Here is an 18,349-nt window from a genome sequence, read left to right as displayed (position 1 = left end):
TTGATTAAATAATATTCATATATTTTTTTTTTCACATGGTAAAATCTACTTGTTGTAAGGAAAATATTTTGTATTTATATTTTTGTATTAATAAATTTTATCAATAATATAATTTTATTAAAAATGAATATTTTAAATATTAAATGTTAAGAAAATTAACGTGTAAAATTTTTGCATTCATATTTATTATTTTTTAAAAAATTTTACATGAAAATACAGTAATTAAAACTGTATTCAAAAATTGTTTAAATATTTTTTTTTTATATCATTTGAACAAAAATATTATATAACTATATAAAAAATTTTGATCTAGTACTATTATTTTATTATATAAATTTGTAAGTTTTAAATTAGATTAAGTAGCATGATGTAATTCATCAACTAAAATTCTTGGATTAATTTAAATAGCCCTGAAGTTTCTAAGTAGTTATTAACTCACTTTTGTATTAGTCCAGCCTTCAGCTCTATTCACAACTTAATTTTCATATTTTTTTTTTTATTTGATTGTCTTAAACTTTAAAAAGAAAAAAACATGAAATTTTCATTACAAAATGTTAACTTTTATCTTTTAATTATTAATTATAATTTTGTTCCTCGTAAAATATATTTAATTCTTGGGAAAAAAAAATGATAAAACCATTATATTTTCTCAGAATATAATCCCATTTTTTTTTTTAGTTATAAATATTTTATGAATGTTAAATAATTAATTTTTTAGTATACCAGAAAAATAATATTTAAACGATAGAAATCCACAAGTAAAATTTAAATATTTAAAATACTGTAAAAAATTTTCTACGAAATATAAATTGAATAATTATCAAGCTGTATATTTTCCATGTAGATGTCAATAATAATAGAGTTCATTTGCAATTAATAAAGTGATGAGTTTTGAAATAAATTAAATTTTTTTTTTTCAAATTATATATTGGGGTTTGTTATGTGTATGAGAGTGTGCAAATCAATTTAACGTAATTACGATTGGTTCAATAATCACTAGAGAGCTACGGTATTATGTTTTTATTTTTTTTTTTTTTCATTTACTTTTTTTTTTAAACAAATTAAAGTTCAACGAGACACTCGGTTATATTCATATATAGATCAATAACAATTTGCATTTTTAGAATGAATAAAATGAATGAAATGTTTTATAAATTTTTTATTGATTTTAAAATGAGGCTGCATTTATACTTTCAATGTGAAAAAAAAATACATTTCACATTCAAATTAGCATTACAAGTTTTTAAATAAATACATGAAATTATTATTTTATTTTTTTGTTCAACTGACATACATGTCAAGAAATTTTATCAAGTAGGTAAATGCTAACAATTCAATGTGATGTCACCTGTTGCACAAACGACACTTGCATTAAACATAATATCACGACATTAAAACCAACGAATTACGTGACTTAATAATGAAAAAAATATAAAACAGAAAAAAATAATTAACATTGCAATAAAAGAATATATGAAATTTCAAAAAAAAAATATCACACAGCTTGTCGAATTAATTTTCATTATAATTTTTTTTTATTATGTTAATTAAAAATAATTTTTATAAAATATAAAAATTAAGTATCACCTTTTTTTTTTGTTGTTTGATAGTTATTTGATTTATATTTAAATAAAAAAATCTTAATGGAAAATAAAAAACAAATTTAATAAAATATATAAAAATAAGAAAAATAAAATTACGAGAGATTTATTTATCCATGAAAGAAAAACAAACAAAATAAAAATAAGATAAATACCCAGAGTTGGTATAAAAGTATAAAATCAACTTGGCTGGCTTAATTTTAAAATAATGGTTTAATAAAATTACCGAGGGTGTTAAAAATACTTTTTTACGAATTTTTTTTTACCTTGATTTTTAACTTTTATCTATTTATTTTTGATTAAATTATAGTCTATAAAAAAAATCACATGAATAACGAAAAAAGAAAAATTATTTTACATATTTTTAATTTCCAAGCTTAATAAACTATAGAAAATAATTTATTGTCATTTTAAAATTAATATAATTTTTCATTAATAAATCAATAAATATTATTATAAAAAAATTTTAATTAAAAAATTCTTTTTAAAAAGTTTGAATATAATTTTTCATGACAATAATAGGATATTTGATGCTGACATTGACATGATGGATAGTTTTGAAATGGGCAAAACCAGGTTGATATATATTACGAGAATAAAAAGGAAATGGAAATGTAAAGTTCTCGTCGTGTTGAGAGGATATATCCATTTATAGTTCAAGTTTGTGTAAATAGTTGATGATAGAAAGACGGTAAATAAACCAAACTGATGTTTCATTTTCAATTCACGTTTTGATAGACACACCATGACACAACAAATGTCAAACAATTGTTAAAACAAATGTTTGCATATGATAATACAATATATTCAAAATGAAATTTCATTTATTTTTTTTTATTCCTTCAAAAGAATATAAATAGTTATTTTTTTTTTTTATTTTCTATTTATTTTAAAACAAAATTTTCATATTGTCAGGTATTTCCATATTTTCAAAATACATTTAATCTTTTATTTTGTGTTTTAATTTTTTTTGCACAAAGCTTTTTTTTGTTACGTGATAAAAAAATTGTCAAAAGAGCTTTAAATTTTTTTTATATAAAAAAAATATTGTCATTTAAATTTAGAAAGAAAAAAATATACATAATTTTCATTTATAAAAAAATTATAATTTTTTAAAATTGTATAAAATTTATGTAAATACGCATGGAGCTTAAAAAAAGCTGATTAAATGATTCGTCAAAGTTGTTGATCTCATTGATGAAAGTCATGTTATAAAGAAGATGGGTTACTGGGAAAATAAAATAGTATAAAGAGAATAATAATAATATGAAGATAAATAGTGTTTTTCTTAGTAATAGTAAACTATGTCAACGAGCAAAGTGCCACTTTGACGATATTGGATATGATACAAGTATATAAGTGGCTCAGATGATTCTAAAATATCAAACAGCCATTAAATATATATACACGAAATTATACCCTTCAATTTTGAAACTTACAAAATTATATTTATGAATAATAAATTTATAAAAAGCTCTCTTACAAAAATATATATTTAAAAATAAAAATAATGATTTTATTAAAAAATAATCTTGCATTTTTATTTCATAATAAAAAATTAATTATTTTCGTATTTTGATTAGGCTTGATTTTTTTTTTTTTTTTCAAGTATATCTATATTATAAAATGTACATTAAAAAAAAATTAAAAAAATAAAATAATGCATATGAATATAGTTGGGGTAATTTTTTTTATCGTCGCACTCTTGGATGAGCTAGACAGCCAGAGGGAAAGTTTTGTGAGTGGTTGGCAACCGCAGTCTGATGATGTTCACGAAAAAAAAAAAAAATAAAATAAATAAAACCACACATTGCTGTAGATATTATATATAAAAAGAAAAAAAATTATACGAAGAGAGATAAAAAAATAGAAGAATAAAAAAAAAAAATTAGAAGAGTTTTGTAGGAGAAAAAATGAGGGAGGTCCTAAACGCATGGAGAGAAAAAAAAATAAATAATAATAGTAATAATAAAAATAATAAAAATAAAAGATCACTGCTGGCAAAACCAGTAACTGCAGTAATTTTCATTCTCACAATTTTCAAATATACATAAATTTTTCAATAATGATGTATTTTTAAATTTTTTTTTTTCCATTTTTATCGATTCAAAAAATAAAATTTAGTTATATACTTTAATTAATTTATAATGCAATTAATTGTGATATTGATTGAAAATATAATTCTAATTTAATTAAAATATACGCCTGAATATAATTATCCTAAAAGTTTTAGAGCTTAATTTAAATTATTTTTATTTTTTTTCAATTTTATAATTTGCCATGACTTGCAGACAAAATTCGACATTTTTTGCTTCAGGTCATATTTATCGAAAAAAAAATATTTCTAAACGAAATTTTCATGAGATTATACTTTTATTATTTAAACAACACTTGAATAATGTTATCTTAAAAGTTTTATAAATAAATCTCAATTATTTTCATTTTATTTATCAATATTTAATTAATTTTGATGAATCGATAACATTTATTAAAGTTTTAAGAAAAATGATAAATTACAAAATAAAGTTGTTAATATCACAGTAAAAAGAAATAATAAAAAATAATAATAATAAAAGAGTATACGAGGGAGCCAACAATTTTCAACTACCCATTGAAGCGTTTGCCATTAATCCAAACCGCAGTAAAGGCCATTAGTACTATCCCGATGAAAGGTAGCAGGGATATCAAATCATTTACACGCCAGAGTCACAATAAAAAAAAAAAATATATATAATAAAAATAATAAAATTATTTCAAGCTTCTTCATCACTTTGACAATGTTTTTCTCAATTTTAAAACAACAATTATATTATTAAAAAAAAAGCTCACAAAAACAAACAAATAAAAACCATTAAAACTTGATGAAAAAAAAAATATAAAAAATTAATAATAATAGCAGTGGATATAAATAAATTTTTTGACATTAATTTTATTAAATCACTTGAAAAATAAAATTTAAAATTTATAGCTAAAATTTGTGATAGTAGATTCAAAATAAAAAAAAATTAAATTAAAAAATGACCTCGATATCAAAGCTTTTTTAATTAAATTACAGTAAAATTTAATTATTCGTGATACGAAAGCAGTTTGGTAAACCAAAATTAATAGTTTTGCCATGTGGCATAAAACGGATTAGAAAAAGTAAAAAATATAGGGTTAAAATTTAACATCCCCTTTTCATCAGATAACCATGGAATATTTGTGGTTTTTTCACGACTTAATATTGAAGCTATCAACTGGATATCTTCCACGATCACAGGTCTCATGGAAAATATATATTTAATCAAGCATACCAAATTCCTCAAGTATAATAATAAAATTTTAAACGTTAATTTAATTTATTTATCATTTATAAATTTATATACCAACTTCAATTTCTTTCTCTTTTTTTTTTTTTGCAAAAAAAAACATCTAAAAAAATAAGGGTAGAAATAAAAAATTAAAAAAACTTTGTTTACTATTGAAAATTTTATTTTTTATTTTTTAGAGCTTTTTTTTTTTTGTTTCCTGTCTTCTTGGCATTTCGTTTAATGCAAATTGTAAAACGTGCCTGTAGCCATGACCAGCAACAACACGAATAAGAAACGAGATTCATCTAACATTTACTCGGAAATTAGCAATTCCAAGTATACCCTTTGTTATAATCATTTTTTTTTTTTTATACTTTTCATCACATTATTTTTTTTCTTCATTTTCTTCACTTGAAAATTTTATTTAAATAAAGTTTGTTAAATTTCTCCAATCGAAAAATCAGTTTTCATTATATCTACTAGATTTAATATTTCATTTATTTTTTAAATTAACTTTCTTATTTTTTTTTTTTTTGGTGTGTGCTAATTTTATTTGATTAATTTATTTTTGTTGGTATGTAGTTAGATAGATGAAAATAATGAAAATCAAGTTTGTGGTAGTGAATTAATTTTCAGAGCTAATGTTGGATGAAAATCAAGACAGTTTGATAAAATTGTGTTGGAGAAATGTCATTGTTCGAATATGTTGGTGTACTTGGTGTCTGGTACATGACAAGTTCATGCTTTTCATCTCAATTCAATTTTCTTCTATGACTTTTAACAATTAACTTAAAAAAATATGAAAATGTCATTCAAAAGTTTCAAGTTTTTTTCGAGTTTGAAGTTTTAAAAAGTTTTAATAAAACTTTATATTTATTAACTCTATTTAAATAGAAAAATTTTGTTTAATTTTAATATTTATATAAATTTATTTTTCATATTTATTTATTTATTTATTTTTTTACAAAATAAATTGCGGTTTTTTATTTTTTGGCTTTTTTAAATGATAGATATCGAAGAGTGATGATATAAAAATTGAATTTTATTGTACTAGACATAAAACTTTATTGATCATAGTATGATGGAGTGTATCTATGAAAAAGAAAATCTAATTTCACAATAATATCAAGATACATCCAAGTTCAATTGGTTTTCTTGAAAAATAAAATATAAAAAATTGTATTTTCTTTGCCAAGTTATCAATCAATCTTCATACAAGTAAATCGATCAGCAATTCTATATAATAATAAGCAAAATCATTAAACTTTTATATCTCATTTATCCGACAAAAAATTTAATCATCAAGTTAATAAAAAATATATTTATTACATTGATAAATCAATCTCAATGAACTACAATTAATTATTTTTCATTTTCTAAAAATAAATCTCCGTAATTCGAAAATCCCAATGTTTCTTTTAGAAAAAAAAATAACAAGAAAAATAATAAAATTTCTACAGTATCAACGTAAATAAGAAGTTTTATATTTACAATGAAAAATAAACTTTTGTATTTTACAATATACTTTAATAAAAAAAATAAAAAAAAAAAACAAATAATAAAAATATACTGCATTTTTTTTCAACGTATAGTTTTCAAGTCGAAATATTTTTATTAAAAGAAAACATTCAAATGATAAATAAGGATTTAAAATATTAATAAAGTAAACTAATAATTATTAATAAATTTATAATAAATAAGTATAAACATTATAATTCTATTTTAAAAATAACAATTAGAAAAAAATAGTAGAGAAAATACTGAGATGAATACGTAAAAGAAAAATAAATAAAGCTGGATATTTGCCAAAAAAAAGAAGCGTAACATAGCAACAACATTAATTGAGTTTTATTGTTATTTACAGTGACAATATAGTGGGTTTTCCAAGCTTCATCGTGTTATTAATGATTGTCCTGGTTACGTCTGTTGTTAAAGTAACAAACAGCTCACTGGGGAGACAAACACCGAGACAAACATATTCAAACTAACTATGAATTCACTTTTGAATTATTATTTAAATAATTATTATTATTCCCCAAAACATGTGTGTGATTTTAAATCAATTATTATTATTATTAAAACCAAATATACAATGTGTTACAATTTTCATTGTCAATTTATTATTTCAACTTGTTGAAAAAATAAAATACCATTGTTATCGTGTGTTGGCATATTTAAACAATAAATTATTTTCTCTGTTATTTTGTTATAATAATATTCAAAAACTTTACTTTAAATATTTTGCATTTAATCAAATGTTGAATTATAGTTTTGAGGTTTATTATTGTTGTATAAATGTTGCAGATAAACTTGCTACAATTTTTGGCAAATTATAAATTCATATTTGTGTTTATCTAGTTGTGATATTATATGATTTCGATGAAAATTTTTTTGAAAATAGTTGAAGCCTGTCTCTAATTGCCTGGCAAATTTAAAAAATATCTAACAATTCGTTTTCGTTGGAGAATTTTTATTAAAAATATAATTTTAGCTTTTAAAAATTTAATAACATTTCTGTTTTTTTTTTTTTTTAAATATTATTAATAAATTGAAATTTAATATTTGTTTTTTTTTATTATTATTTTTGCAGAATATCAGCACCATTTCAAATAGCAGCTGTTGTTTTAATATCACTTGGAACATTTTTTGCAATGATTGGTCATTGTTATGGTGACCACAAAACAATAATTGCATGTGGACTATATCTACTTGGTGGTGAGTTTAAAATTTTTTATAAATAACAAACACAACATGAAAAATATTTGTTATATATTGAAAAAAAAAAAAGATAAATGATTGAGACAAATTTCGAGATAAGAAATAAATATAAAAAGTAAACATTATATTTTCTTGGACTGTTTTCTGCTCACGTATACACTTGGTATATTAATATATATCTATTTTTTCCTTCTACATCATTGTTCAACCAACAGTCACAAAAAGCTGTCGTTATATATAACATCAACTAAATTACCGAAAAAAAATTTAAAAAACTACCAAAACCTCGCAGATTCAATAACATAAATAAACTGAATTTTCCCATGATATTTACCGAATGATTTATTGTAAATTTTAATTAAATATTTTGAAAAAAAAATTCACATTTGCAATTATTCAATAAACACAAACAGTGTTGAAAAATATCCAGTTTATATAATTGACAATTTTAAAATTAATGTATTTTATTAAACAAAATTTCAATAAAATAATTTACACCTGTATTATCTTAAAATATATATTTAAAAAATAAAATAGTTCAATTGAGAATAGAATAATACTTTGAAGATTAACAGATATACCAAATGTAAAAAAAAAAAATTGAAAAAAAAGTTAAATGATGATATCGTGAACATAAGTTCACCAAAACTTTTCATGTGCTTTTGCAAATGTTCGTGGTATATTTATTGGTATATATATATAAAATATATATGGTAGTGTATGTGCCAAGTACTACTATAACCCGATAGGAAATGCTTAGTCAGTCGACAAGAGAAATTATAGAACGACTAGTACTATCCACCCCATGGTACAACTTGAATTATAGTTCATTCCTATCACCACGTTGACTAACTCGTGTCTCGTGACAACCACACCCGGTCTAAAACCAGTTGGACATTTTGACACTCAATTTAAGTACTCATTTTATATATAAACTTTGAAATAAATTATTCAAAATATTTTATTTATATGTATTATTTAATTATCTAAAATTATTAAAATAGAAAAAAAAGTTATAAAATATATTATAACTATTTTTTTTAGTTTTATTATTCAAAATTTTATGGTAAATTTAGTAGAGTATATTATTGTTATTTATTTACGACTATGTAGATAAATTTTTTAAATTTAGGAAGTAAGCTTAATGAGGAGGAAAAGCATTATAACTAAAAACGGAAGAAAATTGTAAAAGGAACATTAAATTGTCTCTGTAGATGTTTATTATTAAAAAAATATTTAAACAGTTGGTTCTAATGACTTGAAAAATAAAGTAAAAAAATATCTATCAAAATTTTATGATGCTTTATTTGCTATTTTATTTTATTAATACAATTTTTTCTCTACAATTTTGCTGTTTGTTTTTTCCGAAAGAAAAATCATCTGATAATTTTAGATTATAAAAATAAATGTTGTAATTTTATTGCAATGGTGATGTTAATGATCCAGTATTTTTAAATCAACTATATTTTTTTTAACAATGAGAGAAATTATTCTGATTTATTGCGATAATAATGGTAAAAATGTTTGTAAATTATTTTACTTTTTTTACTCATTTTTTTTTTTTTTTTACAAGAATTTCTTTTTGGGTTTTATATATTTTCTTTTATATATTTGTGTAATTTTTATTATTTCTTTTTATAACTGTTATTTTATCGATTCAATGGACAGTAGTAAAGAAATGTCGGATCTCTTTTTTACTTGGCTGCGCATTTCTTTTAACAATTTCATGCCCTCGACTATGAACGACCTCCGTTTTCGTTTCGCATGTGCACTTACTGCTCTTTGTTGAAAACCATTTTTTTTTTTTACTTTTTATTTCTTTTAACGTTGTCGAATCAAGCGAATATTCTACCCGCGGTCTTTCGTGCAACAAAAAAAATTTTTTTTCGCTTTTTTATTTTCGTAGTTTTTTATTTTTTCATTGGTTTTATTTTATCTACGATTTTACAAGAAACCTACATACCGATTTCAAGTATGCGTGTAGAGTAAATTTATTTTTTAAAATTTTTTCTTCAATTAATCAATAAAGTTTTTTTTTGTTTTTTATATTTTTTTTTTTAAATTGCAGCTGCTTATAGCCTCAGTCAATTATATACGAGCAATTTAATTTTTCCTACGAACATTCAATATTTTTTTTCCATTACATAAGTATGTAAAAAAAAAAAAAAACACTATTATTCCAATTTATTCGTAATATACAACTAAAGTGTATAATTCCTTTTTTTATTTCAAATTTAATTATTCTCTTTTTCCAATATTTAATCAAGCTTAAATTCAAATAAATTCTTTTGAAAAAAAATAAAGAAAATCTTTATTCCACATTGTATTTGTGAGATTAATATTCAAATACATAGAAAAACCATTGAGTTTTATTTTTCAAATCCCTATAATAAATAAATGAATAAAAAAAAGTGATTAAAAAAATTAAAAAAAGAATTCAAGAATTTCATTATGAAAAATCTCAATAGGTTAAAATTTTTTAATCTCCTTATTCGTAAAAAGAAAAAATTTAAATTAAAAAATATCGAGTTAAAAAAGAATTTAATTTTCAAGTCAGATTTTAATAATAGCCAAATGTTCCTATGAGATTTTTCAAATCTAGCATGAAAATTATCATGTGAGTCGTATTTTTTTTCTTCAATAAAATAAATAGAACGAGAAAAAGATTCTTGGTAAACGCAAGAAAAGAATAACATGTATTTGAAATGACAAAAAATAAAAATAGAAAAAAATCTAGCTATTTGATGGTATCATTTGAAATTACACGAGTCAAAAAGCTCGAAAAATTTGAGACCTCAGTGTACAGAAGAGCACAGTTATACTGGAAAAAATGGTCGTTAAAGTTGCAAGTAAAAAAAAAATATATGCTATATAAAAAACAAAAAGAAAAATAAAAAACATTAGAGGTATTTCGACGCCATGAAAACCCCAAGTATTCCATGTAAAACGACTTTTCTATGCTAAGCAGAATTTTTTTCCTAGTCTCAACTGATCGATGCTCTTTGTCTTTGTTTTTTCCCTCTTTTATTTTTCATTTTTCTTTATATTTTCCTTCACTCTTACACGAATTTTCTCGCTTTATTAAATCGCATCATGATGCCTTTAGCGACAGCAATCATATTTTATATCTAAAGTCAAATATCCTTGGTTATTTTTCATTCTATTGTTCATTACACAAGTGTAATTTTCTTAGTTTTATTTTCTTTTTATTTTTCTCATATATAAATTTATCATCAATTTATTTAAAAATTTAGACAATACCCTTGGTATATATATCTCCAGTATTTTCAACCTCATAGTTTTTAAAACACAGTTTATTTTTAAAGCTAGCTTTAGTTTTTATTTTTTTTATTTTATTTTATTTTTTTGATTCTAAATCATGATTTCTTGACATGCCGCAGGCCCAAACTCCGAACTACATTCATCATTTTTTTAACTTTTATTTTGACCTTGTTTTTTTTAAAAAAAAAAAAAAACTTTTCAACGAATTTTTCATTTCTTTACAAATATTTTGATAAAAGATTTTTATCTAAAAAAAGAAAAGAAATTCATTTAATCAAAATTTTAAAGAGTTTATTAATTTATAAAAATTAAATAATTTTTTTTTATATGAAAAATAGATTATTGAATAGAGAAATGTCTAAATATAGTAGAATGTCAGTATTGTTTTGATGAAATATATGTATATTCATTGTCTATCTGTCTATATAGCGATAAATATGTAGAGAATTTGTAGCTATATAGTACTCACAGTATGATTTCCGAGGCATGTTGTTTGTAGGACATTGCAATTGTAACATAATGCAAGAATATATGTACAGAGAATTCAAAGAGACACGGTTCGTTTGGTAAACGGTAGTGTGCAATACTGCAAATACCCGATATGCCTAATTATAACAACAACAACACAATAATACTAAACAATACACTGTTCAATTTTATAACAATAAACCATGAAAATCATATGATTTATGCTAAATTATTTTATTAACAATCATCTATTCAATATACACAAATGCTTTCAAATTTAAAAACAATATTTAATTGATTATTAAATTATGCTGTAATGAGTCCTAAATTATTCATTCACAATTTATTGCATTAAAAAATGACATAAAGAAATTAAAACTGCTCTAATTTACTTGACCCTTTTGGTTTATGAAATAAAAAAATAAGTGAAAAAGAAAAAAAAAAAATTAAGAATACAAAGCACTTGTCAGCTGATGCTAAGAAAAACCCTGAAGCACTACATAATAACGAGGTCATCATGATGAAAAGAAAAAAAAAAAAAGAAACATTCTTGAGTATGTTTAATTATTCATCTCTTAATCAGAATATTAAATTAAAAAATTATATCTCATTTATTCTGTTGAGTGAAAAAAAAGAAAATTAATAAACCTCATGGAGAATCAAGTTTTTTAAATGAAGATACTAAAAACTTTTGTCATCATAAAATCAAAATAGATTTTTAAAATACTTGCAGCATTAATTTAAATTTTAAAAAATTATTAAATTAAAAAAAAAGCTCATTTATTATGTATTAAATATTTTTGGTAATATATAAAAACCGAGTGATGAATTTAAGATTAAAAAATTAAATAATTTCTCACTAATAAAAAAATAAAAATTAATATAATAATTATTATTTTTTCTATTTTTTTTTAGACAAATATGTGTTACATACAGATGAGAAGGGTTTATGATAACCTTCAACATCACACAAGTATGATTTGTAACTACTGGGTCAAGTTATTTAATCCCAGTAACATAAACCAACGTCTAGTCAGACACAATGAAAATTTATCACTAACGCCCCTATTTTCAGAAATAGTATACAAAACTCAATACATATTTATGTATATATTTAGACAGCAGTTGGATCAAGTATTCCCAAAAGTCTATAACTAATTTCTGGCTAAAATAAACATATAGATATAGTTGAAGGTTTCGAAAATGAGTTTACAAGAGTATTGTATAGACCACTGGTTACTCATGTTTGATCAGACAAGAGTGTATATAATATATATATATGAAGCATGTCTCTGAAGTGGTTGTTTTCACTATACCTAATGAAGTTTGTCAACTTTGATCCAACTTTGATCAAATACACTTCTTGATTGAATGCAAAATTCAACTATGATAATTATAATGATCCTTTTAAACTTGGAATTAATATTTAGTACTTACTTGTAAAATAAAACCATTCAAATTTTATTTAAAAGAAATAATAATAATAAATTTTGAAATATATAGTTATCAGATTTCAGATAGTTTTGGAACAAACACATGAAAGTTGTTTAAGACAAAGAATATAAAGTAGAAAACTTGTCAGGTGTTAACCAAAAAGCCTTTATAAAGTTTTGAAAAGTTTTTTTTTTTTTTTTTTTGTTGAAGATGCGTTGAAAAGGAAATTTTTATTTTTTCTTGTTTTTTGAAAGAAGATCACTCAACATTTTGACTTTTCATAAGTGTTACAGCTTTAGTACATTAGTTTGTGTATATTATACAGTATATTATCATGTTGATGGTAAAACTTTTATGGCTAAAATATTACTTAAATAGTTTCTTGTGAAAATTTACACGTATAAATTTAATGGAAGAGATAATATATATAACTTTGAGACATATAAATCTTCAAATAAAAATATAGTATACTATTAAATTTTTTCTAAACTTTACATTGATTTTTAAATATTTTTTTTCGAATATGAAATAGCTTTTTTGGTTTTTTTAAAGTCATCGTTAGGAAAAATTTACATCAAGGAATTTTCTTTTGTATTATTTTTAATTTTTTTATTGATTTTAAAGTTTGATAAGAATAAAAAATGAAGATATTGTCTGGGTGGTATTTCAAAGTATACTATAAAACTTATACTTTACTTAAAGATATTTTTTTTCAAGGTAAAGTGAATACCAAAGTAGACGAAAAAAAATAAAGTAAATGTCATTTATCCAATTGTAATTTTGTCAAACCCTCAAGAAGGTTATTACATAAACTTTTTTCAAACATTTTATAATAAATTTTCTTTATTCTTTTTTTTTTTAATATTACTCGTTGAGTCTTCATATTTTACACTTGCTGATGTCTTAATTTTTCGAATCATAAAATCCAGAATGAATTGAAAAATATTCGTAAAACTGTACCACTGATTATATCCACCACCTCAGCAATTTTTCATTTGATAAGAATTAAGTTATCAACAATGGAAAAAAATAAATAAAAAACTTGGATTACTGTAATCCTAAATGCAGTGTAAAACTGGTCGTTTATGAGTTTCAACATACGAAAATTTAATCTAAAAAACTGACTGAAAAGATGCAAAACTTTTTTTACTATCTATTGGATTTTTTAAATTCTGATTTTACTGTGTTTTTATGTCTTTTTTTTCATTTCTATATATAAACTTGTAGTTTTTCTCCAAAAAAAAAAATTCGAAAGAACCTAAAAGTAATAACCCATTGAAATTTTTTTTTTTTCAACAAAAATAAAAGCACAAAACTTGAATATTTTAAAGTTCACTCACGTGTTTAATTTTTGTCGTCAATTTTTTTTTCTTTTCTTATCTAAAAAATAGAATGACTGATTTCCTGTCATATTTTTTCTTGTATAAAATTCCAATATAAAAATATTTTACCAATATTTAGTTTTTTTTTTTTATTATTTTTAGATTGTAATAAGAATTTCATATATATATTTATTCGATAGATATCTACTGTTCAATGGCTATAACTCTTTTTTAAAATCGAAAAATAAAATAGAAAAAAAATTGTGTCATCAAGACTCGGTTGACTTGTTCTACCATGCATGTAACCGTTTCTTTCAGGATATGTTTCTCAGCTGACTTGGTGTGTAGAAAATAAAAAAAAAAAAAATATAACATAAAAAGATATATATGAAAAAAAAGTTGTAAAAACTATCGGTTTGTATAATAAAAAAAAAAAAAATCGAAATTCCCATTGGGGAGCTTAGCAGGAAATTGTTGGAAGTACATGTATATATATAAAATTCGCTATCGATACTATAACTTTCTTCCAATGTTGCCAAAGTTTATCACAACTTTTTATCTTATTCAAAATATATTCCAACATTCAATACAATTATTTAAATTTAAAATTCAAATAATATCAACTCTATTTGTATACATATCCTCATTGTTAAATCTAAACGATAAAAAACAACAACAACAACAATTAATTTATTTATTTTTGACATTGTATTTCTTGTAAAATAAAATAAAAATAACTTCAATGTAAATTTATAAGGACATTTTACTAGCACAACAAAGTTACTTCATAATGAAAATTTATATTACAAGTTTATTATGCACTTTAATGACATTGTCCATTACATTTGACAAATTTCAATCTTACTGTAATTAAACTCGACATAATATTTAAGCTATTTTATTACACATTGTTGCAATAAAGCTAAAAAAAAATATATAAAATAAATAGTTAAATAAATAAGAGTAAAAGTAAATTATTGAATTAATATTTTTTTAATTTTAAAGGTCTTTCACTTGGTGGTGGACTTATTGTACTCGCTTCAGCCCTATCAGATGCATCATTTGAATCGCCAAAAAGATATGGTGTTTTATCATCATTAAATTTAGAAGACAATGCATTGCCACAATATAAATATGGCTGGTGTTTACAGCTATCGGGACTTGCATTGATACTTGCTGAAATTGCAGCATTGTTTACTGTATCTGGTTACATGGCACGTTTTCCAACAGTTGAAGATATGGTATAAATAAATAATATTAACCAATCAAAAATAATTAATTATGTTGTATGGAAATTAAAAAAAAAACATTTAATTACTAGGTACGTGTTATGGTACCAGGTGCTGAGCGTAAATTACGTGAACAACGTGGTTTGTCATCAGAATATCTTGTTAGATCTCATCAAAAATCACCAGGTGTAGCACAAACACAAACGTTTGATCAACCAACCAAAGGTAGTGTTTATTTAGATCAATCAATTGTACAATTTAACATGTAAATTACAATCAAGTTAATTGGTTTAATTAACATGTGATTGTAAATTGAATAATAGCTAATGTATGCTGTTTTTTTGTTTCATATTCAAGATGTTATTCTTGGTCCACAAAGATTAACTGAAGAAGGAACAACATCATTACTTTGTAAAACAGCACCAGATATATGTGTATCAAATCCAAAATCAATAAGTTATGTTGATAAAAATGATTTATCACATATACTACCGTCATATCCAAATTCACAAATTGTTGAGCCACAATTTACATTTGTTGATAAAATTGAACCTGGTATTGTTGATTCGAGATTAAGTGGTTTTGCTGATAAAGAAGGTTTTATGGATTCACGAATATTATCTGATTCACGACAAAATATTATGACATATACTGAGGATAAAGAACATGTTTTAAATTCACAACAACAACATCAACAACAGCTACATCAACAACAGCTACAACAACAACAACAGCTACATCAACAACAACAATTACAAGAATCACGCTATGTTGAATTTTGTAATAGTCCTAGAATGCAAGAACAATGCTCAAATAATGATACATTAATGTCAAATGTTATTATTGTATCTGATACAAGACATCCTATGACAAATAATGAATATTTACATGATAATAAAAATTATAATTGTTGTAATAATTTAGCTGGACAAACAGTACCAATTATACTTAAACATAATAATCAAAATCAAAATATAACAACAATACAATCACATGGTATGTATCAAAATTTTGGTACAATTCATAGTGGTAGATGTTCTGAACCAAGTACAAGTACAAGTACAAATACAAATCAAAGAAGTATGACATTACAAAATCCAAAAAGAAAAAATCAAATTGGACAAAATACATTTAGTACACTTGAATGTGAAAAAAGAGGTAATGGACAAAAAACAAGTGGACATTGTGGTAAAATTGGTTTTTATGCTGGTAGTGCTGTATGACCACCACCAAAATCATCATCACCAAGATAACTTTATCGTCAAGAGGACGAGTCACGTCTCTAGTCCTCTTTCATAATTTTTTAAAATAATTATTAATTTAATTTTTTTATTTCTATGTAGTAAACGAACGTTTTTTTTTTTTACTAATTATTTTTTTTTTTTTCTATTGTAATATACAATTTTATTGTTGTTGTAAAAAAAAAAAAAAATACTGCCAATAATAGAGACTTTTTTATGATATTAAAATGTTATTTAAAATTTTTTTAATGAATAATTAATAATTTTTAATAAATAATTTAAATTATATGAATTTTTTTTTTTTATCGATTGTAAATATAAATTTATTACGTGATTATTTATTGAATTTAAAATAATTTTATAGTGTAATTAAAGACTTGGATAATTTAAATATTAATATATCAATATTGTGTAATTAATTATTATGCAATTAAATATTTATAATATGAATTTTAAGATAATCAAAATGATGAACGACTGATGTTTTTTTTTTCTGGATATTGTTTGTCGAATGGAACTTTGTTAATTTGTTGATAATATTGTTTTTTTTTTTGATTTATTAATCTCGATGGACATATCAAAAATGAAAATTAGTTATAAATAAATTTTATAATGAATGTTTAGGTATAATTGTGTAAAAATGAACGGTGCAATTTTCACGTATACGCTAATTAAAATTACGAAATCGTTATTGGCACCGATACGGGGAAATTTACGGGAAATACGGTAAATGTTTACCGTGAATTTTTCCGAAACTTGTATAAATGTCCCCGTAAATTCCCCCGTATTCAGTGCCAATAGCGTTACCGTTAAAATTATAAAAATTATAAAAATTATAAAAATTATTGTGAACGAGATTTTTAAGATGTGCATCTTGTTAAATTAAAAAACACAACAGCATAAATAAATGTATAAATATTGAATGAATTTATCGAATGTAAAAGAAAAAATAATTTATTCAATGTGATGTAAAAGAACAGTATAATAAAAATTTTCTCTCAATCTTAGTGAATTAAAAAATCATATTAGATTCGTAATATATATATTCTATGGGAATGAGTTGAAAATCGTACGTACTTATTCAAAAATTAAATATTAAAGTAAAATAATAATAATAAAAATAATTTGTACGAAAATTGTTAAAAAATTTTTTAATTCCATGTTTACGAATTTTTTAATTTTTAAAAATTCGTAAAAATGGAATTGAAAAATTTTTTTTGAAAGTTGTTTGAGTTAATGAAATTGATAAATGGTTTTTTTTTTTTTATCTTTATATTTATTTCATTTAAATAAAAATATATTATTTTTTTTTCTTTTTTTTATCATTGTCTTCTAATTATAAAATTATCCTGATACACTTTTTGAAATTTTTTTTTACAAATTCCATGACAAAAACCAGATAAATCTTCAGCTCCAATACAACAATTATCAGGACCATCAATAATTTGTTGAGTTTTTTGATTCCAATTATTCGGCAGCATACCGGTAAAAAATCTTTCACCAACATATCCACTTTCTTCACAAGTAAAAAATTCACAATCCCCATTATCTAACCAGGTACATTTTTCTCTGAATTTTTCAGCTGAAACAGCGTCAGTTCGTAAATTTTTTCCACGACACATTTCGTAAGAATTGCATGATGATAATAATTCAATTATTATAAAACAAATAATTATTGAATGCATTTTTTTTTAATTTAATAAATCAATCAAGTATCAGCAAAAACTGAAAGAAAAAAAATATATAACATTTTAAATTTTCGTA

At 22.3% G+C, this 18,349-nt stretch overlaps 1 protein-coding gene across 2 annotated transcripts in view; it reads left to right on the top strand.

Annotated features, from left to right (window-relative positions):
* Positions 1-17,610, top strand: part of LOC122857995 — a 34,235-nt gene extending 16,625 nt beyond the window's left edge. The window contains exons 4-7 of one of the 2 annotated variants that reach the window (XM_044160585.1): positions 7,482-7,606; positions 15,121-15,356; positions 15,437-15,569; positions 15,702-17,610. In XM_044160585.1, coding sequence (XP_044016520.1) covers positions 7,482-7,606; positions 15,121-15,356; positions 15,437-15,569; positions 15,702-16,567 — 1,360 coding nt within the window. In that variant the 3' untranslated portion in view covers positions 16,568-17,610. The remainder of the gene's footprint in view (positions 1-7,481; positions 7,607-15,120; positions 15,357-15,436; positions 15,570-15,701) is intronic. The other variant, XM_044160586.1, reaches the window with a different exon arrangement.
* Positions 17,611-18,349: the final 739 nt, after the last annotated feature.

This window comes from Aphidius gifuensis, linkage group LG5 (genome assembly GCF_014905175.1).
Source record: "Aphidius gifuensis isolate YNYX2018 linkage group LG5, ASM1490517v1, whole genome shotgun sequence".
Taxonomy (NCBI): domain Eukaryota; kingdom Metazoa; phylum Arthropoda; class Insecta; order Hymenoptera; family Braconidae; genus Aphidius; species Aphidius gifuensis.
Note: the sequence above shows the minus strand (reverse complement) of the source record. Positions and strands in the feature narration are given on the sequence as shown.